Source organism: Eubalaena glacialis, chromosome 3 (assembly GCF_028564815.1).
Source record: "Eubalaena glacialis isolate mEubGla1 chromosome 3, mEubGla1.1.hap2.+ XY, whole genome shotgun sequence".
Lineage (NCBI taxonomy): Eukaryota > Metazoa > Chordata > Mammalia > Artiodactyla > Balaenidae > Eubalaena > Eubalaena glacialis.
Genome location: NC_083718.1, coordinates 186,009,697 through 186,037,444, shown reverse-complemented (window position 1 = coordinate 186,037,444; position 27,748 = coordinate 186,009,697). Strand labels below are relative to the sequence as shown.

The 27,748-nt window shown below is 50.8% G+C and overlaps 3 protein-coding genes across 4 annotated transcripts in view; 1 reads left to right on the top strand and 2 right to left on the bottom strand.

The window, feature by feature from the left end:
* The window catches only part of CLCN6 (chloride voltage-gated channel 6), a 29,462-nt gene extending 23,148 nt beyond the window's left edge, over nt 1-6,314 (top strand). For both annotated transcript variants that reach the window (XM_061184945.1, XM_061184944.1), the window contains 3 exons: nt 471-578; nt 723-848; nt 3,304-6,314. In XM_061184945.1, coding sequence (XP_061040928.1) covers nt 471-578; nt 723-848; nt 3,304-3,384 — 315 coding nt within the window. In that variant the 3' untranslated portion in view covers nt 3,385-6,314. The remainder of the gene's footprint in view (nt 1-470; nt 579-722; nt 849-3,303) is intronic.
* Nucleotides 6,315-7,655: 1,341 nt separating this feature from the next.
* On the bottom strand, nt 7,656-10,509 carry NPPA (natriuretic peptide A). The gene is made up of 3 exons (XM_061184106.1): nt 10,390-10,509; nt 9,965-10,291; nt 7,656-7,730 (listed from the first exon to the last, which is right to left on the bottom strand). Exons 1-3 carry the CDS (start codon nt 10,507-10,509, stop codon nt 7,656-7,658), a joined length of 522 nt encoding a protein of 173 aa, XP_061040089.1.
* An 805-nt stretch (nt 10,510-11,314) lies between these two features.
* Nucleotides 11,315-19,868, bottom strand: NPPB (natriuretic peptide B). The gene is made up of 4 exons (XM_061184104.1): nt 19,743-19,868; nt 19,228-19,483; nt 14,422-14,529; nt 11,315-11,466 (listed from the first exon to the last, which is right to left on the bottom strand). Exons 1-4 carry the CDS (start codon nt 19,866-19,868, stop codon nt 11,315-11,317), a joined length of 642 nt encoding a protein of 213 aa, XP_061040087.1.
* Between the last annotated feature and the right edge of the window lie 7,880 nt (nt 19,869-27,748).

Here is a 27,748-nt window from a genome sequence, read left to right as displayed (position 1 = left end):
TGCCTCCTCGTCACCCGCTCTCTCCCTGTGTGTTCTCTCCTCTCGTGTAAGGACAGCAGTCATTGGGTTTAGGGCCCACCCTAATCCAATATGACCTCATCTTAACTTGATTCCATCCACAAAGGCCTTGTTTCCAATGAGGCCACATTCACAGGTACCAGGCGTTAGGACTCTGACGTATCTTTTGGGGTGACACAAGTCACCCCACACAGCTACTGTTAGTTAGCACCTTTCTCGTTGAAACTCTAGAATAGCTCAGGTCTGTTTTACAGATGAAAGGGAAGTTCAGAGAAATTAGGAGACTGGCCCAGGGAGACACAGCTAGGAATTGGCAGAGAACTGGCTGTGGAGCACCTGTCCTGGCCCCTGCTCTGCCCCGCCCCGCTCTCAGACGCAGAGGGGGGGGTCTCTAAAGGTGACCCTGCCAGTTGCCACGTTCGGTGCGAGGACTGTCTCGGTTGGGATTGCAGAGCGCCAGCCAGCCGCGCCTCTCCTACACTGAGATGGCCGAGGATTACCCGCGGTACCCTGACATCCACGACCTGGACCTGACCCTGCTGAACCCGCGCATGATCGTGGTGAGAAGGGCTTCCCTTGGGGACGGGGCCAGGCACGGAGGCCGAGGGCCTGTCCTGCGTGGACCGCTGCTCGTCTGCACGGTTGGCATCTGATCCTGGGCGGGCAGGACAGGCCACAGGTCCCCTGTGTTGTCTCCTCTGCAGGACGTCACCCCGTACATGAACCCTGCGCCCTTCACTGTTTCCCCCAACACCCACGTCTCCCAAGTTTTCAACCTGTTCAGAACGATGGGCCTGCGGCACTTGCCCGTGGTGAACGCGGTGGGAGAGGTGAGCGTGAGGGCGCGTGTGCCTGCGGCCGCACCTTCTGGAAAAGACCCTCTAAGGGCAGCGCTGCCGGGGCGGCGGGGCCTCTCACCCAGGAAGGAGCAGCAGAATCCCGCAGGGAGGCTTCTCAGACCCGACCTGCTCTGCGGCTCCCCACCGGGAGTGAGGGGCCCGGGGGTGGAGGGGGAGACTGGGGTAGCTTCGGCGACCTTCTTTTCCCTTTGCCTCCGGGGTGTTTCTTCTACGCCGTCTCCTGTGTGGCCGGCAGATGTCGCCAGCGTCTCACTGGTCTTCCCTTCTGAGGCCCAGAAGCACTTAGGGCCTTGTCTCTGTCCTGAAACCTTCCTCTTCACCCTTGACCTGACGGCGCCTCCTTGAGGAGGGGGTCAGTTCCCCACCTGTTATGGGAATTTGTAGCAGTAAATGAGGGAGTTTCAGACAAAATACTTGGAGAGTTTTGAAAGGTAAAATACTGAGTAATTATTGCTACAGATTTTTCCATTGTTTTCTTTTTCTTAGAACTCCATTGTTTTTCTTATTCCACAAACATTGGCGTTTGTAGAAAAATATGAAAATATAGATAGGCAGGAAAAAGAAATGCCAAACCCTTATCTCTGTAGAGGCAGCCACGTTAATTCAAAGTATATCTTGTTTTTTTCCTCGGTGTCTAGACATAGAGGTTTTATGTGTCAAGGTTTAATGAGGATGTTAACACTATTTATCCTGTTTAATACCTTAATTTTTCAATTAATCTATAGGAAATGACTTTCCACGGCAGAAAGTGTTCACTTGGGATACTTTGACAGCTCAAGAGCATTCCGTTGTGTGGCAGTCCGGTCACTTATTCAGTTGTCCTCTGTTGTGCAATATCTAGTTAAATTTCACCATAACGGTCACCTGTTTGAGGCTTTCGGTGGGTGTCGCCTCGTTGCCCTCCGGGAAGTGACGCCTCTCCAAAGTGAGGGTCACAGCAGGACCTCCAACAGCACGGCGTGTCCTGACGCGGGTTTAGTGGCAGGGAGTCAAATCGTGTTCCTTGAAACACAGCCGCGCTGACAGTTCTAACGCAGTTTATGGTGTGGGACACCCGCCTCAGTGGCAGCTGTGAGTCACTGCGATGACTGTGGGAAATACCCGTTTAGGGAGGACTCTGGTTCTCTGGACTCTCATGCTCTGCTGTGCGTCTGTCCCTGGCTTGGCGGCGGAGGCCGGGTGTTCCCCACACAAAGCAGTTCTCTGGTTCTCCGGGTGCCAGCTGGGCGTCCTAAACTCAACTCGGCCCTGGCGCCGTCTGCCGGGGGCGGCGTCAGGTCCCTCGGGTTGAGGGCTCAGCCCCACAAGGCTGTTCATCACACCCGCCTTCCCCCACTTCAGTTTTCAACGGAAGGTCCATGTTGTCACCTGCGCTCCTGACTCACTGGCTGTAAATAGGAGGTTCCCATGACCCCCTGCTCACAGAACTCCGGAAGACAGTTACTTATATCCTTTTATAGTAAACAGTAATTTAGTAACCCCGGAACGGCCGGATGGAGGAGGTACACCGGGCAAGGGATGTGGGATGGGGAAGGGGTGCCGAGCTCTGCGTCCTCTCTGGCGCCACCTAGCAGCTTACGTGTTCACCAGCCTGGACGCTCTCCAAACCCTGGAGTTCAGGGATTTTAATAGAGGCTTCATGACACAGGCATGATTGATTACATCATTGGCCGTTGGTGATCGATTCAACCTCCAGCCCTCCCCTCCCACAGCTGGCGGGGTGGGAATGAAAGTTCCAATCTTCTGGTCACACACTTGGTTCCCTGGGAAACCAGCCTCCATCCTTAAGGGCTTTCTAAAAGTTACTTCATGAACATGAACTCTGGGGTGGTTGAAAGGAGCTTGTTACGAATAATAAGACACCCTTATTACTCATCATTTAGGAAATGCCAAGAGTTTTAAGAGCTTTGTGCCAGGAACTAGGACAAAGTCCAAATATGTGTTATTATAAATCCCAATATCACAGTGACTCAGGTAGTTCTGAAAGATGGTATTTCTGGCCTGGAGCAAGGGTCGCCGCCTCTCAGAAGCCTTCCCTGGGTTCTGTGTCTTGCACACGCACACGAAGCAGGCTGGGTGTGGTGGCTGAGAAGCTAGAGAGCGTGGGCCCTGTTTAAAAAGACATTCACATTCAGATTCTAGCCGGCCCAACTAAAACCTTTTGGAGCTAAATTTGTGCCATTGGCCTCCAGCTTGTGATCGCGAGTTGTCTCTTTATCTCCTTCCCATCTAGAAATTAGGTGGCCTTTGAAATGAGTGTCCGGATCATGTTGTCAGGCCTGTCCCCGTCCTTCCAGGACCTGATTCTGGCCCTGCCGTTTATTGAGACGGGCCGGGCAAGCTCTGTCCACTCCTGTTCCTCATGTTCTCGTCCCAGTGGGGTTCACTCTGCAGGTGACTTGGGTCTTTTTTTGCTTCGTCCTAGATCGTTGGGGTCATCACGCGGCACAACCTGACACACGAGTTTCTGCAGGCACGGCTGCGGCAGCACTACCAGAGCCTATGACGGCCCGGCTCGGCCTCGCCGCCACGTGCCAGCCCGTCCTCTCCGGGAGCCGCAGCTCGGGCTCCGCCGCCATGGCTGGCCAGGGCTGTTCCCGGGCACGGAAGATGCCCAGTCGCCCGCGCGCTTGGAAAGCCTACAATCATCGAACGCTTTGCCGTCAGAGCTCCTGGGGGTAGTGTCAAGCCATCAAGAGTCTGGACTTGTGTGAGCTCTCCGCCAGTGTCTTCCCGCTTCCTGCCCCCTGCGCTCCCCCGTCCAGTGCTGGCACAGGCCCCAGCCCCTCCTCCCCGCTAACACCAGGACCGGAGGGGAAGTCAGGCCTCACCCACTGGCGGGGGCACTCGGAGCAGGTCCCCCACCACCTCTTTGCTCCTTTCCTAGGGAACCCAGCTGTTGCCTTAAACCATCATGGGAGGGACCTTGACCGAGGCAAACACTGGGTGGAATGCCAGTTGCAGAATTGAGTCAAGTACTAAATTGAGGAATTGGGCCCTGAGGAAACTACGCATGTTTCAGGGAGGCCCGCCTTCACTGGGACTCTTAAGTTGACATCTTCAGCAGTTCATTTTGAGGGAAGTTCTGCTTCTGGGTGTGAGCTGGTGCTCTGGTCTCGCCCCTGTGCTGTGAATCTCCCTAGAACCCTAGAAGCACAAAGTATTCAAATCCCACTAATAGTTCCTGAACAATAACTCTGACAGTAGGGTTAGATTTACATCTGCCCTAGTTTTGAGCATTTTGGCTTCCTCTCCATTTTCCAGATTACCCATGGTCTCCGAGTGCCACGTTTTCACCCTGATCCTTTTCTTCTCCATGGAATTTCTAAACTTTCCTTAAGTTTTACCTGCATCTTCCTGGTGAAGCAACCCCAGCCCAGAGGATCTTGGCATCACCCCTAAAAGCAGGGCACCCCTAGATAAAACTGCTTCACTTGCCTCTGGGCAATGGTGCAGTTATTCAGAAGATGGAAAGGAGTGAATCCTGAGCCAGGTCCACTCACAGGTACACGATGTGGCTTAAAAAGCCAGAGTGTGACAGTACAGCAGATGTTTATTCGAGGAAGAGGGTGTCTGCCCTTCACGAGCACTTCTCACTCGCCTGCTGGCCATCCCCAGCCTACCGAGCGGCTCAGCGGTGGAAACTTCAGGAGAGGTTAACAGTGGGGAGAGGGAGGTGCCTCCTGCCAGCACGTGCCCCGGGGTTTTAACATCAAGCGGAGGAAGCCTCCCTCTCTCTTTCAGTGACTTAGTTTCCCTCTGGGCTGGTTGGTCCTCTCTGAACAGGCACCCAAAGGCATTTGCGCTTACTTTCCTCTTGTGCTCTCTCTACGTGTTTAGCAACATCTTAGGCCCGTCGTGCAACCATGTGGCAGATGTGCTCTGAGAGTCAAGGTGGCATTCATTTGCATTACGTTAGTTTTTTGTTTTTTGGTTTTTTTAATCATGGAATTTGCCTGAGGACGTCAGTGCCAGGCCTCAGCAACGCCGTTCTCTCCCCTCAGCCTCCCGACCTCTGTTGCCGCCTTTAAGCCTGGGGGTGGTGGGGGTGTCCGCCCGGCTTTGCTGGCTCAGGTCTTGTGCTCCACACACTCTAGGGAACAACTCCATCTACGCCGGGGGGCTGCGTCAGCATCATTGCCAATGACTCTGGCCCCTCCATTCCTCCTATTTTCTTAATCTCTTTGACCAAGATTACTTCAACCTATAAAATTTTCAACTTCCTTGGGTGCACTTGACTTATGAAACACAGATGAAACTCCGAGTAAGTAGTTCGGGAAATCACAAGGACCAAAAGGGCAAGCCCTTCTAAATGTGATTGCGTTCAACCAGCTGCCACTATGTTAAGGCGGCATTCGGAACTTGACCGCATTATTTCTTCCTTTTATTAAGAAGGAAACCAATGCCCAAGTCAGGCGAGTGGCATGACCGCCCATACCAGGAACCTGCTTTCCTCTTCCCTCTCCTTTCCTCTCCTGAAATTGGTAGGACTGAGGTCCTGCATGAGGATCTCCCGCCTCCAGAGGGTGGGGTCACAGGCTGGTAGCCTCCAGGACACCCTGGGTGAGTGGTGTTGGAATTTATGCCTCCTGCACATCACGTTGTGTTTAAGTCACCAGATATTTTGTTCCCTTCAGTGTAGCCCAGAGATAGACAGCAGAGTGCAAACGCCTCCCTCCCCCAGAACAGACTGGACGGGCGCCAAGGAGGACCCAAACCCAGCCCCTCTGGAAAGGCACGTTATTTCCTGTCCTCTCCTGGCATCTTGCCCTTTCCAGACAAGCCCAAAGACAAGCAGGGCTCCACTTGTAACAAGTAACTGTAAGCCTCACTTCTTTGATTTCTGTTAGTTAGAAATCTGCATTTCAACATCCCGCCTGTTACCAGCCTGATCACCTCCCAGTGAACGTGGCACCTGGATAAACAAACCCTCGGGGGCTGGGGCTGGGGTTGGCTAGAGATGGTTTCCTGTTTCCCCAGCCGAGGTGATGGGGGAGGGGGCCAAGAGTCCCCACCCGACTGGGGGACCTTTGTGCTCTGGGGGACGATTTGCTTGTGACCTTGTTTAACTAACAGTTCCAGACTGGAATGGACACTTGCATACTTGACCCAGCTGACCATATGACATTTCTGATGCAAAATCACACACTGACATGGCCCCCGGGGGACAAGAAAGCCTCCGGAAAGGCCAGCAGCGCCCTCCCAGGCCTGCAGTATTGATGTGCAGTATTGCCCCACGGCTCGTGGACCTTGGTCATTTCAACAGTAGCAGCTTCCTTCTTTCTGTTTGCACTGTTTGTTTATATGGTAATGTCAGCTAATTCTACTGTGTATATAAATTGTTTTTTTATTTTAATTTGTAAAATTCTATTTTTATTTCAACTCTTGGAACTTGGAAGTTCTCACTGTAACTGTAACATGTCAGAATAAAATGTCTTCATCTCCATCATCCTCTTGTCTCCACCGTGCACTTTCTTTAGAGTGGTACATACTTGGTTTTCATTTCACTCCCTCTCTCTTTCTAATATGTCAAAATTGCACAGCTGGGGAGGGGGTTTATAGTCTCAGGTCTTTTTCTATAGCTCTCCCAGCAGGACTCTTCATCCGCAGGGGGCCACTTACCACCTTAATATAAGAACCAGTTTAGTCCTGAGGATCTTAGCAAAAACCACCGGTGTTCCCGCTTCACGTCGACGCTGTTGGGCCTTGTTTACAGGTCCTTTCCTCCTATAAAGCCACCTGTCCTTCCAGCCATTCCTTCCTGCAGCAGTCGGTGGAGAAGCCATTCGGTTCCTGTTGGTGTTGCGTTTAGGAAGTTGCCCCACAGGCAGATTTCCCCGATGTCCAACCAGAACAAATGGACCTGGTGCTGGGCCTGAGGACGTTTAGCCCTTGCAGCCAGCTTCCGTCACTGCCACCTGCCATGGCTCTTTGCTCACATTTTGTTTTGCCGGAAACGTGATTTTCTTGGTCTCCAGTTGTCCTGCCTCGAGTTGCCACCCCACAGTGGCAGAAACGGTCTCAGTCGACTCAGGTCCCTCCACCCATCCCCCCTTCCACCCATCCCCATCCCCCACGGTCCTCCAAGTTCCAGGGGCGTCTCTTGTGCGTTTGGGTATTTGGCACGTTCAGTAAATTCCATTGGCGAGCACCCGCTGTGTCACTGCGACACCTTGGCAGTGAGCCCAGGTCCCCACTCCTCTCAGCAGCTCCCGCTCCCACAGTGCCGGGCCTCAGGAGCCGGCTTTGGACAGATGCTTCTTCCTTGCTCTCCACCCTCCTGGTCCTTGTTAGTCCTCTGTTCTTGGCTTTCCGCCCTCTGCGTTCAGAGTCCACATAAGGAACATCTTTATGAGAGTGGTTACCTCAGTGTTCTTTCCCCACCTCCCTCTCTAACCATCAATTCACTCCTGGCCTCCCCTTCCCTCTACAAGGAGCAAGTTGCTAATTTATTTCCTCTTTTCTCAATTTCTGTACCAGACCAAGACAATTTGACCGACATTTATAGAGCACCCAATGTACCACGTGCTGCAGGGGCTGCTGAAGGGGCATTGACCCTCCAGGAGCTTGCAGTTCAGGGACACAGACACAGTTGCATACCAAGACAAATTGTGGTCTATGATAATAGCTATACAATAGTTATAACATGCTGCCAGTGAAGAGCTTGATTTGTCCTGGGCATGTGGTATCAGGGAAGGCTTCAGGGAAGAAGTGGCATTCTCAATGAGCCTTGAGAAATGAGCAAAACGGTCTCAAGGGCTCTGGATGAAGGGCATTCTAGGTGGAAGGAACAGCGTGAATAAGGGCGTGGGGAAGCGAAGGTGGAGGGTTGTCGGAGGAGTGTCGTAGAATCTGATTCGGAGAGTGTGGTGTCAGGGGGTAACGGCTGGGAAAATTGGTCAGAGCACTGCTTCATGTTGCAGGTGAACTCAGGGCCTGGTATTTTCTGCTTTGGGCAGCACCCTTTTCAGAAGCAGATACAAAGATACAAAGAAACTTCTCCATTGGCTCCCCCCTCAGTAAAACCTACAAGTCCAAACACCTTGGACCTGAATTTGGGAAAGCCAATGGCTAATTTTTTAATTTAGTGCCCAAAAGGCACATAAACTTGAAGTTTGTCAGCACAGCAAACATTTCTTTCTTCACTTTGCTCAGCTTTTAAACCCAAATATCCTGCCCACTCTTCTTCAGATTAAAAGTACAATTCACTCAGCTGCCGCACTACCTCTCAAAAGGTGTCAGAGAAGAGTTAGTGCCCTCATTTTACATATGTGCCTCTAAAAAAAATTAATAATAACAGTAACCAAAAAACAGTAAATGTACAAAAAGTGTCATATTGAGTACAAGCTACGTTCGATGTAACCAGAAAAAAAGCCCAGATGTTTGTAAGTTTTCTTTTCAATAAATAAGTGCCCTGAATGTGAGCAAATCTGAATATAAAGATAAATGCCCTTTTGGTCTCCAGTGGCTTTTTCAGGATCCATGGTGAGCCTGCAGTGTGAGTGAGAGCAAGTTGAGAGCTGTGGTTTGAGACCCTACCCCCCCCCACACACACACACGTGCTCAAGGAGGGAGAAATGAAAGGAAGCCGAAGTTGTCCAAACCCATAGAATGTACACCACCAAGAGTGAACTGGATGTGAACTATGGACGTTAAGTGATCATGATGTGTCATTGTAGGTTCATCCATGGTAATAAATGTCCCACTCTGGCAGGGATGTTGATAATGGAGGAGGATGTGCATGTGGGACGGACAGGGATATGTGGGAAATCTCTACTTCCTGTTCAATTTTGCTGTGAACCTATAACTGCTCCCCAAAATAAGTTTATTATTTTTTTAAAAAAGGAGGTGGGCTTCCCTGGTGGCGCAGTGGTTAAGAATCTGCCTGCCAATGCAGGGGACACGGATCCGAGCCCTGGTCTGGGAAGATCCCACATGCCGCGGAGCGACTAGGCCCTTGAGCCACAATTGCTGAGCCTGCGCGTCTGGAGCCTGTGCTCCGCAACAAGAGAGGCCGCGATAGTGAGAGGCCCGCGCACCGCGATGAAGAGTGGCCCCTGCTTGCCGCAACTAGAGAAAGCCCTCGCACAGAAACGAAGACCCAACACAGCCAAAAATAAATAAATAAATTAATTAATTAAAAAAAAAAAAGGTAGAAGAAAAGAACTGAGCATTATTCTCTTTGACAAAAGGTAAAATGCCAGGGACTATCAGGCTGAACTCCCTTCCCCAGGAAATGAAAGAAATCACACCAAGCCTTCAGCTTCTGTCCGTGGTGCTGAAGTTTATTCATTTTCAAACCGATGTCAGTAACAGGTGATTAAAATTTAACGCACGGGTGGGAGAGGTGGAGAAGCCACAACTAAACCACTTTATCTACATTTAGCATAAAATGTGAGAAATGTTGACAGGAGGCTGATGCTTGAATAGGACGCTCGTCACAGCTCAACTTGATGGCAACGAGACGGGACAAAGTTGAGTGAGAGATCCCAGGGGATGAGGGTCTCTCGAAGTCTGCCCGGGGTCTGGCCCGCCTTTTCCTCCCTGGCCGTTATCTTCGGTACTACAAAGAGAGCAGAGACATGTTTGGCTTGGTGACCTCCCTCCACTGGAAAAAGTCAGCTTCATAGGACTGTGCTCCCTTCCCACCAGCCCCTGCTCCAGCTTGACGACCCTCTGAGTTCCATGAACTGGTAAACGAATTGCCCATTAGAAGCTAGTAAAGTCAATCCTGGTAAATTTCGATCCTTCGGGATCTGACAATTCCTCGAGGGACATGAACTGCCAATCAGCAGTACTCAGGTGACTTGGCCCCATGAACGTGTTAAGTTCCCAGTGCTCCTGGCAGTAACTTCTTTTCTTCTTAGCATTTTCTCAGCAGACTGTAGCTGAGGATGGTATCATGGTTCTGAGACTCGTGGGGCACCTACCCAGTTGGGACAGAAATTTCAAAGGGAGTAAGCTTCTATGCTGTTCCCTTTCCTGTTGAAGGTGTCCCCTGGTGGTATTCTTTCACAAGGTTTGAACCTCAACAAAACCATTATTTCCTTCCCGCCCACCCCATTTCCATCCCCAGTTCCTCTTACCCGGAAGCTGTTGCAGCCCAGCCCGCTCTGGGCGCCAATCCTGTCCATCCTTCCCCCGAAGCAGCTGGACCTCCGCAGGCTCCGAGGGGCAGCGAGCAGTGCCCTCAGCTTGCTCTTCAGGAGGGCAGATCTATCGGAGGATTCCCAGGGGCCCCGCCCAAGGGCACCCCCATCTCTCTGGGCCGGGTTGACCTCCCCGGTCCAGGAAGGCACCTCAGAAAGGGGGCTGAGAGGGACCCCAGCTTCCTCATGCTGCTCACTTAGTACTTGTTGGGGCACAGCCTCTTCTTCTAAAGGCATCTTGTCCTCCAAATGGTCCAGCAAGTTCTTTACAAAAGGAAAATAGGGAAAGGGAGAAGTCTCACTACCTGGCACAGTGTCACAAAGCCCCCTCATCCCAGACCGTGCCCCTTTCCTGGCCCTACCTTGAAATCCATCAGGTCTGCGTTGGACACAGAGCCATACACGGGGTTCGCTCTGGTTTGCCCTGGGAGCTGAAACACCAGAAAGAGGAGGAAGCTCGCGGCGATGGTGGCGGAGCCCATGCTGGCGTCGGTCAAGGGGCGGTCTGGTGCTTGCTGCCTCTTCTCTCTCCTCTCTGCTTTCCCACCCTTGGCCTCCCTCCGTCTCCGTCTCCCAGCTGCCCTGCGTCTCCTCTTTTTATAGCCCCTTGGCTCTCTGAGAGCACAAGAGGGACGGAACCCTCCCCATTCTGTCACTTGCAGCGATAAAGCAGCTGAGTGAGGAGCCAGCAGAAGATGCCCTTTTAAAGTTATCAGTCCAGCCAGCTCGTCACAGCCCCTCCGCCGTGAGCAGCTCCGACAAGCCCGGGACCCTCAGCCGCAGGAGCCACATTCTTGTTGATTGGCCTCAAGAGGTTCCCACTTCAAAGGTGTGAGAAGAGCAAAAAAGTGTCCTTGGTTATCTCACAGCGATGCCTCAGGCTTCTTTCTCATCAGCCACCGGACCCGTGCGGGGAAGCAGAGGGTGACGGTTGGCCGGCGCCCAGCTCCCCCGTTGGTTTGCGGCTCAGCTGTCAGGGGCTCCAGATAAGGGCGGGAGGGGAGGAAATGGCAGGCAGCCGGCAGCTCAGCTCAGGACAAATTAGTCCGGATGCTCAAGCTGGCCTCATACCTGACTCATCGGCAGCGAGGGCAGACCTCTCCCTCCACAGGGCTGTCCTGACCCCTGGCTGTCACCCTCAGTGGTCAGGTGAAGAGGGAGTTATTTTTTAGAGTACTAAGTCAGCCAGAACCAAATGTGACAGATGTCCCGAGAACTCCGCTCCCAAATAGAAACGCAAGAAAAGCTTTGGGAACGCGATCATTCCTCTGCAAAGCTTCCCCTCCTTCACCGCACGGCTCCCCCCAAGGTGTTGGGGGAGACTGGCGCTAAGAGGATGCCAGCATTTTCATTTACAGAAGCTCGCTCCTTCTCCGACTCTGGGTTTGAAGCTTGTAATGCCTCACACCTCGCCAGGAAAGCTCCCGTGGCGAAGTTGGCTGATGGAGCGAGGTGGGATGCAGCTGTGGCCCGTGGAATTTCCCTTAATGCCTCCCATGTCCTTCTCCAAGGCCAGGCAAGCGATGAGCCACAGAAGCCGTCATTTTCCTGGCCCCCAAAAGAGAAGTACCAGGCAGCGAGCCTGTCCACATGTAATGAGTGGCCTCCACTTACTAAGCACTGGACTCAATGCTCTACACTCTTCAATGTAACGTATCCGGGGGGAAACACTACACTTGAAGGGATGAGAGCCCTGCATTGCAGCCCCAAACAAGCCAAATTGCGTACATCTTTGGGGCCTTATTCTTCTCATCTGTGAGGATCATAAGAGCTATTAATATATGAACGTATTTTGAAGTGTGAATTGCTATATAATTGCACGATGCTCACAACGGTTGTCCTTACTGGTTGGTTGGAATGTGCCAGGCACCGTGCTGAGAGCTTTATATGGATTCTTTCCTTTTCATCACCAGCCCCAGAAGGTGGGTAGTATTGTCCCCATTCACAGAGGGACAGAACTGAGACTGAGAGCATCTATCACTTGCCCAAAGTCACTCGGCAGAACCAGGACTCGGACCCCAGGTCTGACGCCAACGCCTGTGCTCTCCACCCACTTCCCAGATCCTGCTGCTTCTTTGCACGAAGGTTCCTTAACAAGCCCTTTAGTCTCAGTTCCTGATTAAACACCACCTTAATCCCAGCCTCTCAGGTTGCCTCTGAGCACCTCCTCGCCTTCCCCCTGCCCTGGGACTGTAGCTTTGCGTGCTTGGCAAGTCTGCGAGTGTGTGGACTATCTCAGGAAAGCACCACATCCAAGTCCCATGACCTATTTACACACCTAACATGTTTCAATCTACCCCGTAGAAGCTCAGGAAATGTGGGTGGAATGACAGCTCTGTCCTGGCCGGACCCTCCCCCAACTGTGCTCACTCCTTGGCTGATCAGAGAGAGAGGCTGTTACGCAGTGAAAGAGCAGGAAATCCGGGCATTACGTGGCGAGGGGTCATGAGAGGTGTTCGGGGTGGTTTTATTCTAAAGGAGAAAAGATTTGGGTCGGCCAAACTCAACTTGAAATCCGAAATGAGTGCAATTCTGATTAGGAGCTCTGGGGGCAAAGAACCGCTCTATCCTGACGAGTCTCTGGAATGTGCTCACAGCTTAATAGCTCGGGTGGCAGGGTTATTATTAGCAAAGAGGATTCAGTGAGCAGCCACCCTGGGGGAACTGATGCTCCTCGCTGCGTGCGTCACACAGCCTGTCTCCTGGAGATACCCTTAGAGACAGACCTTTGATGCAGGCAAGACTTCCGGAAGGGCATCATGGCAGGTGGCCCCTGCTACGGCTTGGCCTCCGGAGGCTGATGCTGTTCCTGCGTCCTGAGCCACTTTTGAAGTCTGTTGGTGGCCCAAGGAAAAGCGGAGATCCCGTCCAAGGTTCCAGAAGGAGAATTTCAGAATTTTCCCAGCTCCTTTTATTAAAGTTACGTTTCGTCTTCCAGCGTGAAACTGGAGTGGGGCACGAGTGTCATTTGTTGAGTTGCTTCTATTGTTTTTGGTTTTTTGTGGAAGGTGGGTGGCAAAAAAAAAGAATACTTAGGTTTAATGCCCTGACTTTGTATAGGACCAGCACCACCCCCTGCACTAACAGGGCCCAGGGAAAACAGACAATCCCCAAATACACTTACTGCCCAACCCTCTTAAAGCCTTTGATTTGTCCCTGAAATGGAAAATGCCTTGACGTACAGTTTCTCTTCATTTTCGTGCCCCTGCTCCACTTCGGGGGGTATGTGTGGAGGAGTTAATATTTAATAGGGTGTTTAGAAGCCAGCCTGTGGGAGTGAGAGAGAAGAAAAGCAAAAGGCACAGAAGACCAGGTCCACCTTCCACCTCCACTTCTCCCACTAGCTGAAAAATCAAAAGGCTTTATTTCCTTATCACTGGAAAGAAGTCGTCTTAGTCATATGATGGAATAAAGGTTGCAGATGAGTGGGAGGATCCAGAATGGGGTATCTCCAGTTTCTAGCCAAGTTTGGTTTCATGACTCTCCATGGGGATGCTGTGGACTGCCTCGGGGAGCCATGAGGGCCCAGCAATGTCACATGTGGGCAGAACTGGTGTGAAAAACCCCTCACATTCATGGGACAAGTCTGTTAGACCTAAATAGTCTAAAGCAGAAGCCCCAGTTGGGAGAAATTGGTAGGACATTGGTGCGTATTTAGGAATGATTGCTTTGGACTTTGAAAATGATGTTCTGTTTCTCTGGTGCAACATGGAGGCCACTGAGACTGGAATTTGGGGACAGGTTCCCCAGGAAAAAAAGGCCCAAGACAAGTTGATTTGCTAAAGCTTTATGGGGGTTGTAGTTCAAGGGAAGTAAGAGTGAGGAGCAAAGGGAAGTGAGATAGTGCATTAGTCAACAACTGCTGCGTGACAAATTACCCCAAACCTTAGCAACTATACATCTATTATCTAATAGTTCCTGTGGACCAGGAATCTGGCTCTGCTTTAGCTGGGTGCCCCTTGTTCAGAGCTCACACAGGCTACAATTAAGATGTTGGCCGGAGCTGCGGTCATCTCAAGGCTTGGCTGGGGATCTGCTTTCAAGCTCACTCGTGTGTCTCTTGGCAGGTCTTCGGGTCCACGCTGACTGTTGGCTGGAGATGTCAATTCCTTACCGCATGGGCTTCTCCATAGAGATGCCGCTGACTTCCTTTAGGTAGAGAGGGAAACATTATGTAAGCCACCATCTCTTTGTAACCTAATCTTGGATGTGGTACCCCATCACTTCTGTTGTACTGTGTTCATTAGAAGTGAATCATAAGGTCCAGCCCATACTCAGAGGGAGGGGATTACCAAGGGATGAATACCAGGAGATGAGCTTCACTGGGGGCCATCTCAGAGGCTGCCCACCACAGGTAAGGAAAGAGAAAGAGCAAATATAAAGTGATATGTTACCAAGCTGGTCACAGCTTTGCAAAAACAGCTTAGTGGTTGGTTGGTCGGTTGGTTGGTCATGCTGCACATCTCCAGAGAGCGTCGTGGAACCCAGCACCTTCAAACAGTCTATGAGGAGAGAAAAGGATGAGGGCACTGCATTAGATCCCTAGGGCTGCTGTAACAAAGTACCATAAACTGGGTATCTTAAAACAACAGAAGTGTATTGTCTCACAGTTCTGAAAGCTAGAGTCTGAAATCAAGGTGTCAGCAGGGCCAGGCTCCCTCCACAACCTGTAAGGAAGGATCCTTCCTTGTCTCTTGCAGCTTCTGGGACGTCCCGGCAATCTTTGGCATTCCCTGACTTGTAGATGCATCCCTCCAATCTCTGTCTCTGTCATCATATGACTGTCTTCCCTCTCTGTGTTTCTCTCTTTTCTTCTTATAAAGACTCTAATCATATTGGAATAGGAGCCCACCCTACTCGAGTATGACCTCATCTTAACTAACTACATCCACAATGACCGTGATTCACCAACACCCCCTCCAGCATACCACCCAAGGACATACATGAGGGTCCACCCCTGCACCTTGCCCTCCCTAGGGGCCTCACAGGGAGGGGGAGTCACCCGCTGGCTAAGGCATGAAGGTTCTGCTCTCTCCCCCGATGCAGGAAGAACCAGGTCGGGGAGCCCAGGGTAGGGAGGCCAGTTAGGAAGCTGGTGCGCCAATATGAGTGGTGAGGGAAGGAAGGAAGAGTGGACATGGTACCTGCCTGGGTGGTCCAGCCAAAGAACGGAGTCAAGGAAGATTCCAAGGGCTGAAGTCATCGAGGGTGGAGCCCTGGGAGAAGGTTTACTCATTCGGGAGTGTCATAGTTTGGGTTCTCCTGAATCTGAGACAAGTATTCAAGCAAAATAGTTTATTTTGGAGATAATCCCAGGAAATACTGGCAGGAGAGTGGGGAAGTGACCAGGGAGAGAAGGAGTTTAGTAATCCCCGTGGGCAGTTGCAGCTTAATCCCAACTCCCCACAGAGAAATCCAGTAACCGGTGAAAGACACACGCCACCTGTGAACCGAGGGCACTCCACGGTGTCGGTTGAGTGTTGCTCTGGTCCATGTCCCCATGTTCCCCAGCACTTCCTGCCTGCCCACAGGAAGTGGACTCTGGCTGCCAGAGAAAGTCCTCAGGCAGGACAGTGCCGTGCTGCTGGATGTAATTAGGGCTGGGGTGCACTGAAGCAGCAAGGGCAGGGGCTGTACTTGGCAGTGCCAGAGACAAGATACTGGGGGCACAAGAGTGGGAGCCAATGTCCCAGGGCTGAAATGTTCCAGGATGCCCAGGCAGCTGTACGGAGCCTGGCTCCTGACCCCATGGGAGAAACAGGCCACTTAGTGGAAAAGCACTGATTGCATGAAAAATCCTACAGAGACAGGGATAGGAGGTTGAGAGAACTGCAACACGAACAAAGACAAGTGGCCAAGTTCATGACTTTATTTAGACCTGGTTCTGCATGAGGAAAGAATGCATTTTTTTTTTCTTGCCACAAATCATTCTCAGAAGGGTCAAAGCTGGGAACTCCTTGGCAGTCCAGTGGTTAGGACTCTGTGCTCTCACTGCTGAGGGCCTGGGTTCGATCCTTGGTTGGGAAACTAAGGTCTCAGGTCCCACAAGCTGAGCGGCGTGGTCAAAAAAAAAAAAAAAAGTCAAACTGCCACAAGAGGGATGGAGAGGGGAATGCAGAATCAGTGACATGAGATGTAGCGTTCAGGCCCAACACTGTCCTGACTTCAGTAACCTCAAAACTGGAGACCCAGCAAAGCCAGTCTACCCTCTACTGAAGCTCCTTCCAGCTGTGAAGCCGTGGGCTAGGCATCCTTGGGCCTGTGTCCACCAACATGTCTTTCTGGGTAGATTATACTGACAAGCATCCACGGAGATACATAATCTGGCAGCTTCTTTGGAGGACGAGGTTGATAATAGGAAAGTCAGGGAGGTTAAGGCCATGGCTATAGCTACATGGGGATGTGTTTGAAGGGGCCAGGGTCCCAGGTTAGGGAGGGCTGGTTCTAAAAGGCATCCATAGATGATGCATGTGCCACAGCACTGCCCTCAAACACCAAACACAGGGGGAGCTCAATGAGATGTCACTTCATTGGATACATCAGGCCACCCACTCCCCATCCTCCAGAAGTCATATTTGCTTCCTTCACAGTTTGTTTTGGGGTCCTCTTTCCTGGACTTTTGCTTGAGGAAAAGGCTCAAGTAACAGGATATATCTGTATCATACATACAGACTCCACTGCCTGAGCCCTATTTATGGAAGAGCTGGACTTACCTGGAAGAATTCTGAAGTGCTGGCTGGGTTTTGTAGAGTGGGCGTTCTGGGAGGGGGTCTGTCTTCATCACCTGAGCAGGGGGAGAAAGTTGCCAATACGCAGCAGCCCCAAATGGTGAACTGAGTGATGCCATTAAGAGGGGGACCTTCCAACCCACCAGCAAGCCTAATTCACTGGCTTGGGAAAGGTTGGGTTGTGCAGTGGTTAGGGGCCTGGGTGTTGGACCAGTATGCGTGGGCTTGAATCCTGGCTCTGCCACGTCCTAACTGCGGGACCCTGAGAAAGTCACATTACCTCTCTGTGCCTCGATTTCCCCATCTGTAAAATGAAGGATAATAAGAGTTCTTCCTGCATAGTTGTTGCAAGGACTAATATGAGTTCATGGAACCGGGCCTGGTACATAGTGAGGCCTTTATAAATGTTAACTGTGCTAATTACTCATTACCATCCTGGGTCAAAAACATTAGGCAAAGATGGCTCACAGTTTTATTGGAAAATCAGTTGGTCCTAAAACCTTATTTTCAAAATCTTAATCTCATTAGATATGTCTAATGCACACTGGGTTAAAATGAGAAATAACACAAAGACCCACCACTTCTCTTTCCCTCTCACTCAAAGAAACATCAGATGAGAACAGCAGAAAAGCCATAAGAAAGTCATGTGGATCTCTGCTCAAATCTCAGTGTTGGCACTTAGCAGCTGAATGCTTTCAGGTAAGATGCTTCCCTTTTCTGGGTCTCAGTTTTCTCATCCATAAAGAGGGGATAATAATAGTCCTGTCCTTCTGCAGAGCTGGGATCGTAAAAGGCATTCTAGGCAAAGGAAACTGCATGAGCTGAAGCCTGGGAGCCTGAAAGCAGGAGAGAGTTCTGCAGCATGACCTGGGATGCCTGGAACCCAAGATGCAGGGGAAGGAGGACCCTGAGAGGAGAGGGCAGTGACATCTACCAGGACTCCCTGCTGATTAAGGCAACGCGGTAGGATTCTAGTGCTTGTCTCCTTTTCTGCCTTGGAATAAAGGTCTTCTCTCTCTAGGGCAGAGAGGAAGTGAAGACGTGGGGCTGCAAAGGAAGGGCACCCTGAAATGCTGGGCCTCTTTCAGGCACTTCTAAACTTATGGGCTCAGGAAATGAAAATGCTATTAAACTCAGGGTTTAGAAGCCTCCTTTCCAGGATGACATCAGGAATTGAAGACTTGAACCTGAGGTTGGGGGCAGATGGAGAGCTCACCCCCATCAGGAATGCAAATAAGCTGGCATATCTCTTTCTCTCTCTCTCTTTCTCTCTCTCTCACACACACACACACACTCACATACACACACACACACACACACACAAAGCACCCCCAATCTCTGAGAACTTCTGGAAACAACAAATACAGGGAGAGTGCCTCTAATGGCAGAATTCCAGGCAGAGGGAAGGCTATTGTCAAGGGGCAGATACCTTGACACACACCCTCATGTCACAGGAATACATCAGGGCCCATTCAACTCCCAGGGAGAAACTGCCAGCCTTTGAAAAGTAGTTTCTGGGAAGCGGCTCAAGTGCTTGAGATATTTAGAGACATTTCAGAGCATGAAAAGCCCTTAAAGAAAAGCAGCCACCACCACCACCCCCTCCAGCTGTTTGACCAGCCCTTGAAGCCGTGTCCCTGCCCCACCATTAGGACATCTTTGGGATCTTCAAGAAAACACAGGGTTTGTCTGTTTTTCAATGATGGATTATTTTTTAGAACACTGAGACAAGTCAATTTCAAAAGAAAAAGCTATGATATTGACTTTATTTCATCATGGAAAATTTGTGCTCAAAGATAAGAACCATCTTATATAAAACAACCAAATAAATAAATAAATAAGTAAAAATAAATAGGAGTTGCTTCAAAGGGGAGCAGGGGGTTGAGGGAGAATCAGATGCAGCCAGGACCTTCTCTTAATACCTCCTCAGCACTGTGTGGGGAAGAGAGAGAGTGGTGATTACATTTGGGTGGGAGACAGGCAGGACCTGAGCTTCCCCTCACCATGTGCCATCTGTGCCTCCCCCCTCTTCAGTTCATCTGGATGTTTGAGGCTTTGGAATAATCTATCTCCCTGGACCTTGCTTTCCCTGTTGTAAACTGGGGATTACCATCACCCTGGTGATCCTGCCCTCTGCCTTTGCAGCTCTAGACAGTTCAGGGGAAACCAGGAGGAAAATGTTTAATACTCTTTCTGCGCCAAGAAGGGGCTGCCAGGCAATGACCGAATTACATCCTAAGGTGATTCTGCCCCTTTTGGTGAGAGGCAGGAGGTGGTTAGAAGGTGGGTGGGAACTCACAGGCATGGTAATGAATGTTGTCAAAATTTAATACTTCCAGAAAGGCGCTCCTTGACCCTGAGGACTGTCAGCAAGAAAGAGTGATATCCAGGTGTCCTTTGCTCAAAGTTTGGTCCCCAGAGACATCAAACCCAGAAAGGCAGCACGCGGTGGGAATGGGGGTGGGTGCTCACCATTGCAGCCCAGGCCGCTGAGGGAGCCGATCCGGTCCAGCCTCCGCCCAAAGCAGCCGGAGTCGCGCATCATCCTGGGGCTGCGTATTCCCCGCAGGGCCTGGTGGACGCTGCTGCCGGGCCCGAGGAGCCCCGCGGGGGCGGCCGCCCGGGTCTCCCAGGCTTCTGCGAGGCCGTGGCCCTGCTGGAGGGGCTCCAGGCCCTTCTGCTCGGCCTGCAGCTCCAAGACCCTGCCTCGTAGACGGCCCAGCAGCTCCTGCGATGGCCGGGGGAGGCGGAGCCTCAGGAACCCGCACCTGGGCCCAGCCGCCCTCGATGGCGCCAAGGCAAACCGACCGCCTTGGGGACGGGGGTCCCCGCCCCCAGTCTCGCCGCTTTCTCATTCTCTTATCACTAATTCCCAAGGGAGGGTGGGGACCTCTTGGGACCGTGGGTGGGGGTAGGTGGGGATCCGTCAATTGCTGCTGTCGGTGCCCTCCCGGCGAGCCGGGTTTACGCAGTTCGGCAGCGCTCACCTGTATCCCGCGCAGTTCCGAGGCCGGGCCGGGGCCACCTAGCGGGTGGGAATGGCAGCCTAGCAGCGACAGGTGCAAGCACAGGAGGAGCAGGGGCGCCCGGGGCAGCGTCGTCTGCGGGTCCATGTCGCTGGAGGGGCGGAGAGAGGTTGCCGCCGCTGCCGCTGCGCTGGGTCCCGGTTCACGTCTCACCTACTGGGTCCTCGGGCAACCGCGGCCTTTTATCCCCCGTCCTGAGAGCCGGGCCGGCCCTGCCCCTCTGGGTTATCTCTGATTTATCGGCGCATTCCGGCCCGGCCTGCTGAGCTCAGGGCGGGGGAATGCACCTCTCCGCGCGGAGGGGTGGAGGCCGGGGAGAGCAGGCCTTGTATAGAAATGGGCCTGGCCGGGAACGGGAGCGCGCGGCGGGGGGAGTTGGCGGGGTTGGGTAGACACCGCTAGGTCCTTTGTCTCTCGCTTCCCCCTTTCCTGCAAAAACCCCGGGGCTTTAGAGTGGCTCTTTTCTCTTTCCTCCCCCCCGCATTCCTGGAGAGGGCAGAGGGTACCCCAGCGATCAGAGGCCTGACGCAAATGCCGGGCGCACGGGGTGACTCAGAGAAAGAACAGGCCCAGCCGACACCCCACCGCCGCAGCGCGTCTTCCCTCCCCGCCTGGAACTCGGCACCCGCCTGGAACTCTCCGCACCTGGCTCGGCGGCGGGTCTTCCGGGCGCTCTGACCGCTGTCCGTGGTTCTGATCGCTCTGAGCCAACAACGCAAGAGGAATCGCTCTCCTCAACTTGGGTCTTGCCAGAAAGACAAGCGTGGGGCAGGGGCAAGAGACGTCTGAGACCCCTCTCCGCCCTCTCACAACCTCCTGCACTAGGATGCTAATTCTCCAGTGTCACCTGATTAAAAGTCTGGGTATGACAAGGAACTTCTGGAATGCTGACCCTTCTTCCATCCCTTAAAGTGTAGAGCTGATTTGACAGGAATTTTGAGAGGCAAGGCCCAGAGATGAAGTCATTCAGGAATGCCTTCTATCACATATCCTCCAGGTGCCAACACTTCCTCTCTCCCACCAAGCCAACATAACGGAAAAAGCAAGGATGACTGGAAGATGGTTATCTATTTGGTGGGACACTAAGGGTGTGAAGGAGTGCCTTCCACAATGCCTCCTTCACCTGGTCGTCCATGATCTCATTCCCATTTGCAGATGGTCTGTGCCTCCTGTCTGTGATTACAAAACGGGCTCCATAGAAAAATGGCCCTGGGAAGAGACACAGCAGATTAAATCCCCCCTAAAGTGTGCATGACTGATGTCACCACCCTTACCAGATAACTTGTGCTGACAAGCAGCAGGATGAGGGAGTAGCATTGTTTAGGAAAGGAAATGTGTTATGACAGAAGTGGAGAAAGGGGCAGCAAGGAGCAGAAGCTGAGACCTCTAAGCAAATCTTGCCTGAAAAATAGCATCTTCCAGGTATTGAGTGAGAAAATTGTTATTGTAGTTCTTCACTTTTCAGATAAGGAAACTGAGCTCAGTGAAATTAATCTACTTTCTTTTCTTTTTTACACCTAAGTTGATTTTTAGTTTTTAATTGAAGTATAGTTGATTTACAATATTATTTTAGTTTCGGGTGTACAACGTAGTGATTCAATTTAAGGTTACTATAAAATATTAGCTGTATTCCCTATGCCATATATTGCATCCTTGTACCTTATTATTTTATACCTTGTGGTATACCTCTTAATCCCCTACCCCTATCTTGCACCTCCCCCATCCCTCTCCCCACTGGCAACCACTACTTTGCTCTCTGTATCTCTGAGTCTATTTCTATTTTGTTATATCATTCGTTTTATTTTCTAAGTTCTACATATAAGTGAAAACATACAGTACTTGTCTTTCTCTGTCTGACTTATTTCACTAAGCATAATACCCTCTGGGTCCATCCACGCTGTTGCAAATGGCAAAATTTCATTCTTCTTTATGGCTGGGTATCATTTCATTGTCTATATATACAACATCTTTTTTATCCATTCATCTGTTGATAAGCGCTTAGGTTGCTTCCATAACTTGGCAATTATAAATAAAGCTGCTATGAACACTGGGGTGCATATGTTTTTTTGAATTAGTGTTTCCATTTTCTTTGGATATACACCCAGGAGTGGAATTACTGGATCATATGGTAGGTCTATTTTTAGTTCTCTGAGGAACCTCCATACTGTTTTCCATAATGGCTGTACCAGTTTATATTCCCCCTGACTGTGCATCAGGGTTCCCTTTTCTCCACATTCTCGCCAACATTTGTAATTTGTGGTCTTTTTTAAAATGTTTTTTTAATTGTGGTAAAAGTCACATAATATAAAACATACTATTTTAACCATATTTAGCTGCACAGTTCAGTGGCACTGAACTGTACATTCACATTGTTGTGCAACTCTCACCAGCATCCATCTCCTGAATTTTTCACCTTCCTAAACTGAAACTCTGTCCCCATTAAACATTTTGATGATAGCCATTCTGACAGGTGTGAGGTGATATCTCATTGTGGTTTTGATTTCAATTTCTCCAAAGATTAATGATGTTGAGCATCTTTTCATGTCCCTGTTGGCCATCTGTATGTCTTCTTTGGAAAAATGTCTTTTCAGATCTTCTGCCTTTTTAAAAATTTATTTATTTATTTATTTTTGGTGGGGGGCTGTGTTGGGTCTTCGTTGCTGCGCGTGGGCTTTCTCTAGTTGCGGTGAGCGGGGGCTACTCTTCGTTGAGTTGCGCGGGCTTCTCATTGTCGTGGCTTCTCTTGTTGCGAGCACGGGCTCTAGGCACGCAGGCTTCAGTGGCATGTGGCACGTGGGCTCAGTAGTTGTGGCTTGCGGGCTCTAGAGCTCAGGCTCAGTAGTTGTGGTGCACGGGCTTAGTTGCTCCGCGGCATGTGGGATCTTCCTGGGCCAGGGTTCGAACCCGTGTCCCTTGCATTGGCAGCCAGATTCTTAACCACTGCGCCACCAGGGAAACCCCTCTTCTGCCCATTTTTAATTGGGTTTTTTAAATAGTGACTTGTATGAGCTGTTTAGATATTTTGGATATGAACCCCTTATCAGACACATCATTTGCAAATATTTTCTCCCATTCAACAGGTTGCCTTAATCTATTTTCTTAAGGTCACACAATTAACAAGTGGTAAAACCTGGATTCCAACCCAGGCAGTCTGATTCCAGACCTGAAGCTCTTAATCACTGCCAGGGTGATTGTAAAGTTCTTCTACTAAAAGAAAAATTAGGATACTCTATTGCCATCTCTAAAGCTACAGAGAGCTGTGCAATAAGGGATGTAAGTCTGGTGGCTGACACAAGGGGAAGGATGTAAAGCGTGGGAAAGATGAGAATTTTGCAGGCGAAGATGGGGGAGAGGTAAGGGCTGTCCTGGGAAGATTCTGGAGGCTGGAGCAGTGTGTGTGTGTGTGTGTGTGTGTGTGTGTGTGTGTGTTTGTGTGTGTACATGCACACTACAGGAAGAATATCCAAAGATTAAACAGCAGAGAGAGAAACAACAAAAGCCTGCCAAGAGCAGAGCTGAGTCAGAAGGCTGGGGCTGCTGAGGGTGTAGAGAATCCCTAGAGCTGGGTGTCATGATATGAAGGGTTGGGAGCAAGGCATAGTACATCAACCAACAGTTCTATCAAGAACTGACTCTGCATCTAGCCTGAGCCTCTCTTTACTCTTCCACAAAATGGACATATGCTCCCTCCTTGCAAGGACTAAAAGGGAGAAAATGGTGTCTTTGAAAGTCCATAGCAGTGTGAAAAGAGCCAAAGAATTTGAAATACATGGGAGAGTTCATCCTTGCATCAACAGAGATTGTGTCTCGCTGGGGAGACAGAGCCACCCCGGGGGAAAACGATTAAGTGCTCAGCACTCTGACAGGGTCTCTATCTTCCCCCAGTGGAGGGGATTGGGAAGAAGACTTTAGGGCAGACACAAGACTGAATACATACTCCAGGGACTTCTGTCCAGGGAAGGACCCCTCTTACACCAGATCATCTCCACAAATATTTATTGAGTGCCTATGACATGCCATGCACTTTCTACTTCTATTTAATGGAGATAATCACACCATCTATGTCACAGTATTACCATTCAAGGATTAAATGAGATGGTATATGTGGTAGGCTGAATAATAGCCCCCCAAAAATGTCCATGTCCAAATCCCCAGATCCTGTGCATATGTTACTTTACGTGGTATAAAGGGCTTTGTGGATGTGATTAAGTTAAGGATGTGGAGGTGGGTAGCTTATTTTGGATTATCCAGGAGGACCAAGTATAATCACAAGGGTCCTTACTAGAGGGAGGTAAGAGGATCAGGGCTAGAGAGAGGACATGGAAGGGTGGAAACAGGGGTCAGAGGGGAGAGGTGTTACACGGCTGGCATCTGTGAAGATGGCTTTGAGGATGGAGGAAGAGGCCATGAGCCAAGGAATGCAGGTGGCCTCTAGCACCTGGAAAAGGCAAAGAAATGGATTCTTCTTACAGCCTCCAGAAGGAGCACAGGCCTGCCTGCCAGCACCTTGATTTTAACCCAATGAAATACATATCAGACTTTAGATCTCTAGAACTGTAAGAAAATAAATTTGTGTTATTTGAAGCCACTACGTTCAGGGTAATTTGTTTCAGTAGCAATAGGAAACTAACTGAGCACAGTGCCTGGCACTTAGTGACAACCCGCCCCCCCCTCATAAATGTGGTTGTGGTGGCAGTGTTGGCTCTCTCCAGTATCAGACCCTAGGTAGGGGGTGCTAGGTGTTGGCTGTGCTGGCTACAAAGGAAGAAGGAAGACCCTTACTTCACTCAACAAATCTTCATTGAAGGTCTGAGCTCACAATGATCTGGAGTCCAGTCCCTGGAATCAGATTGCCTGGACTCAATCCCACCTCAGTCTTTTGCTACGCAGGCAAGTTGCTTCATCTCTCATGGTTTTTCATGTCCACCTCATAGGGTTGCTGTGAAGACGAAATGGGACTGTACAGGTAAAACTAAGCTTTCTGCTGGGAGGTGGGGATGCGGAGTGGACAAGACAAATCCCACCTTTGAGGAGCATACAGTGTAGGGAGAGAAACAGACGCAGTCACAGGCCCCTAGGGTGACGTGGTGACTGATCCAGCACGGAGACCTGGGTGCTCTGGGAACATGGCAGGAACACTCAGTTGAGGAGAGAGCTTCCTGGAGAAGGTGGTTCTGGGCTAATGCTTTGAGGGATAAGAATGAATCAGCCATGAGAGGGAAGATGAGGAGTGTTCTGGGCAGAGCTGGGGGACTGGTTAACTGCTCAACTACCACCCCCAGTGTCTTAGTCCATTCAGGTTGCTGTAATAGAATAAATACCGTAGATTGGATGGATGAAACAACAAAAATTTATTTCTTTTAGTTCTGGAAACTGGGAAATATAAGATCAAGGTGCTGGCAGATTCAGTGTCTGGTGAGAGCCCCCTTCCTCGTTCATAAGCTTTCTTTTCACTGTAACCTCACATGGTAGAAGGGGTGAGAGAGCTCCCTGGGGTCTCATTTATAAGGGCACTAATCCTATTCATGAGGGCTCCACCATTACACTGGGGGTTAGGTTTCAACATGTGAATTTGGTGGGGGACACAGACATTCAGTCTATAACACCTAGGCTCTTGGCAGAAGAAAGATGCATGTAAGGAAATGTTTGGGGCAATTGGGCCTGTCAGGTAGCATGGCTCAGCTGCAATTGTACTGAGCTACTTCTCTGCAGCTCCCCTTCTCACCCCATCTCTAGCCCAGCCCTGGGCAGCTATGGGGCAACATAAGAGCACTGGGCACCTAGGAAAAGGGGAAGGAGGGAGCAAGGAGCACTACCCCGGGAGTCAGCTGGTGGCGAACCTCTGTCCACTGCTGTCTCACTGAGTGGCTTTATGCAAGTCCTTTCTCTGCCCTGGCACTCTGTTTCCCCTGTGTAGAAAGAAGGAATTAGACAAGGAATTCTCCCAGCCACAAAAGTGTTGTTATAGTCAACTGCCCCTACTTCATGGTTAGGTCTGCTTGCCAGCTCCCAGCTCCCAGTAATACCTCCGTCTTCTGTGACCCTTAGACCTTCTCCAAAAGCCAGAAACCACCTGCAGAGGGACATCAGATCCTTCACAGCTGTGATAGGCGTGTGTGTGTGTGTGTGTGTGTGTGTGTGGTGTGTGTGGTGAGTGTGTGCTCGGGGTTCTTTAGAAACCAGTCTGAGTGTGTAGATCTTCTCTGCTCTTGAAGTGAATCTCTAGCCTGATGGTTAACAGAGGAAGGTCTGAGTTTGGCAGCCTGGAAGAAAAGAGCTATTAACTCTTCCCATCCCATGTGCAGCCTCGCCAGCAATATTCAAAGCATCTGACTAGAGTGGAGGGGTTGCCTATGTGTTGCTGGGTAATAGTCTCTCCCTCTCTCTCTTTCCTTTCTTTCCTCTCTCCTTCGCATTGCTACAACCTCATAAGGAAAAAAGAATTCTGAAAGGGTCACCTTATCCCTCCCACCACCTCCAAAAAGGATTGTACTCATTATTTGTCCCCATAGCTGACATCCTAGTGACATCATTGGGGTCCCTGGACTCAGCAATGCTTGAAGTCAATCTACTTTGGCCTCTTTGGTTATGTGAACCTATAAATCTGCCCCCCTTTTTTGCCTAGACCAATTTAAGTTAGATTTCTATCACTTGTCTCAAAGATTCCTAACCGACACAGTCCCCAAAAGAAACGGCATGCCTTTCTCTTAGAAATGTATCTTGAGAACAAAATATCTCAGCCCTTGGTAACAGCCCAAGGTCTAGAGCCTTTGCAGACGAAACTGCTGAGCACTGTCTAATTTAACTCTCTCCTCTTGTAATGTGGTTTTATCCCCATAGTCAGACAGAAAACATGTTCAATAACTTTCCAAAAGGCTGGAAAGTCAGAGCTGCATCAGCTGGTGGGAGAGATGCAGGAGGAAGGATGAGAGGTACACCTCAGAATCCACATCCCACAGGAGCTCTGTCCTGGCACAGTGGGGATAGATGGAGGAATTAGAAGGCCCAAAGCCTGCCTTCAAGTGGCTTACAGTCTAAATGGGCAGACAGACCTCCCCCTTCAGCAGGCTGAAGAGGGCTCCTTAAGAAGCAGGGCTAAGGACACATATGTTGACCTCCCACCCACCAGCAGACATTTGTGCAGCCTGTGATGCTGAGCCAGAGACACCATGGGAAGGTGGTCCCTCTGCCTCCTGAGGCGGTTCCCTCCCAAGGTCCTCCCGATCCAGGAATCTCGCCTCCTTCCTGCAGGAGAAGAGACAAAGGACTATCTCAGCTCAGAGCCAGGAGCCTGGAAATGGGTGTGAGATTGCTCTCTGACCCTGCTAATCCAGTAGAGACACGGGGTCTGCATTCAGTGTCCTCCAGGGATGCCGCGCTTAACCTCAAAGGGCGGGGGTGGGGGCATTGGCTTCACTCAGCTTGTCTGGTTTGAGTGGCTCAGGGTCAGCAGCTAAAGGCCTGGTTTGGGCTCCAGTGGAAACAGCCATGTCGGGGAGCCCCTGGAGGGATGCCCCATGGCCCACACTGGCTGGCTGGGGGAAAGCAGCCAACCTCACGGGGAGGAGCTGACCGTGGACAGGCTTATGCCCTGCCCCCAGCTGGGAGAGTTTGTTCCCACGCCTGGGACTCCCTAGTTAAACGTCTCCTATCTAGACTGGCCGGGAGAGAGAGCATTAATGAGTATCCACCTGAGGCCAGGTGCTAAGTCCGGGACTCTCCCAAAAGCGGAATCCCTGCTGCCACAGCTCAGCCCGGTAGACTGGGGCTTACTTACACTAAAAGGTTAGTCCCTAGTTGTCTGAAATTCACGTTTAACTGGGCTTCCTATATTTTTACGTGCTCAGCCTGGCAGCACTAGATGGGGAGAGGAGGGTGGGGCTTGCCGCGCTTCTCCCTTGCACGGGGCTCTTCTGTCCGCTGGTAGTGGAGGTGGGAATCAGAGTGAGGGGGGCGTTCCCCAAATT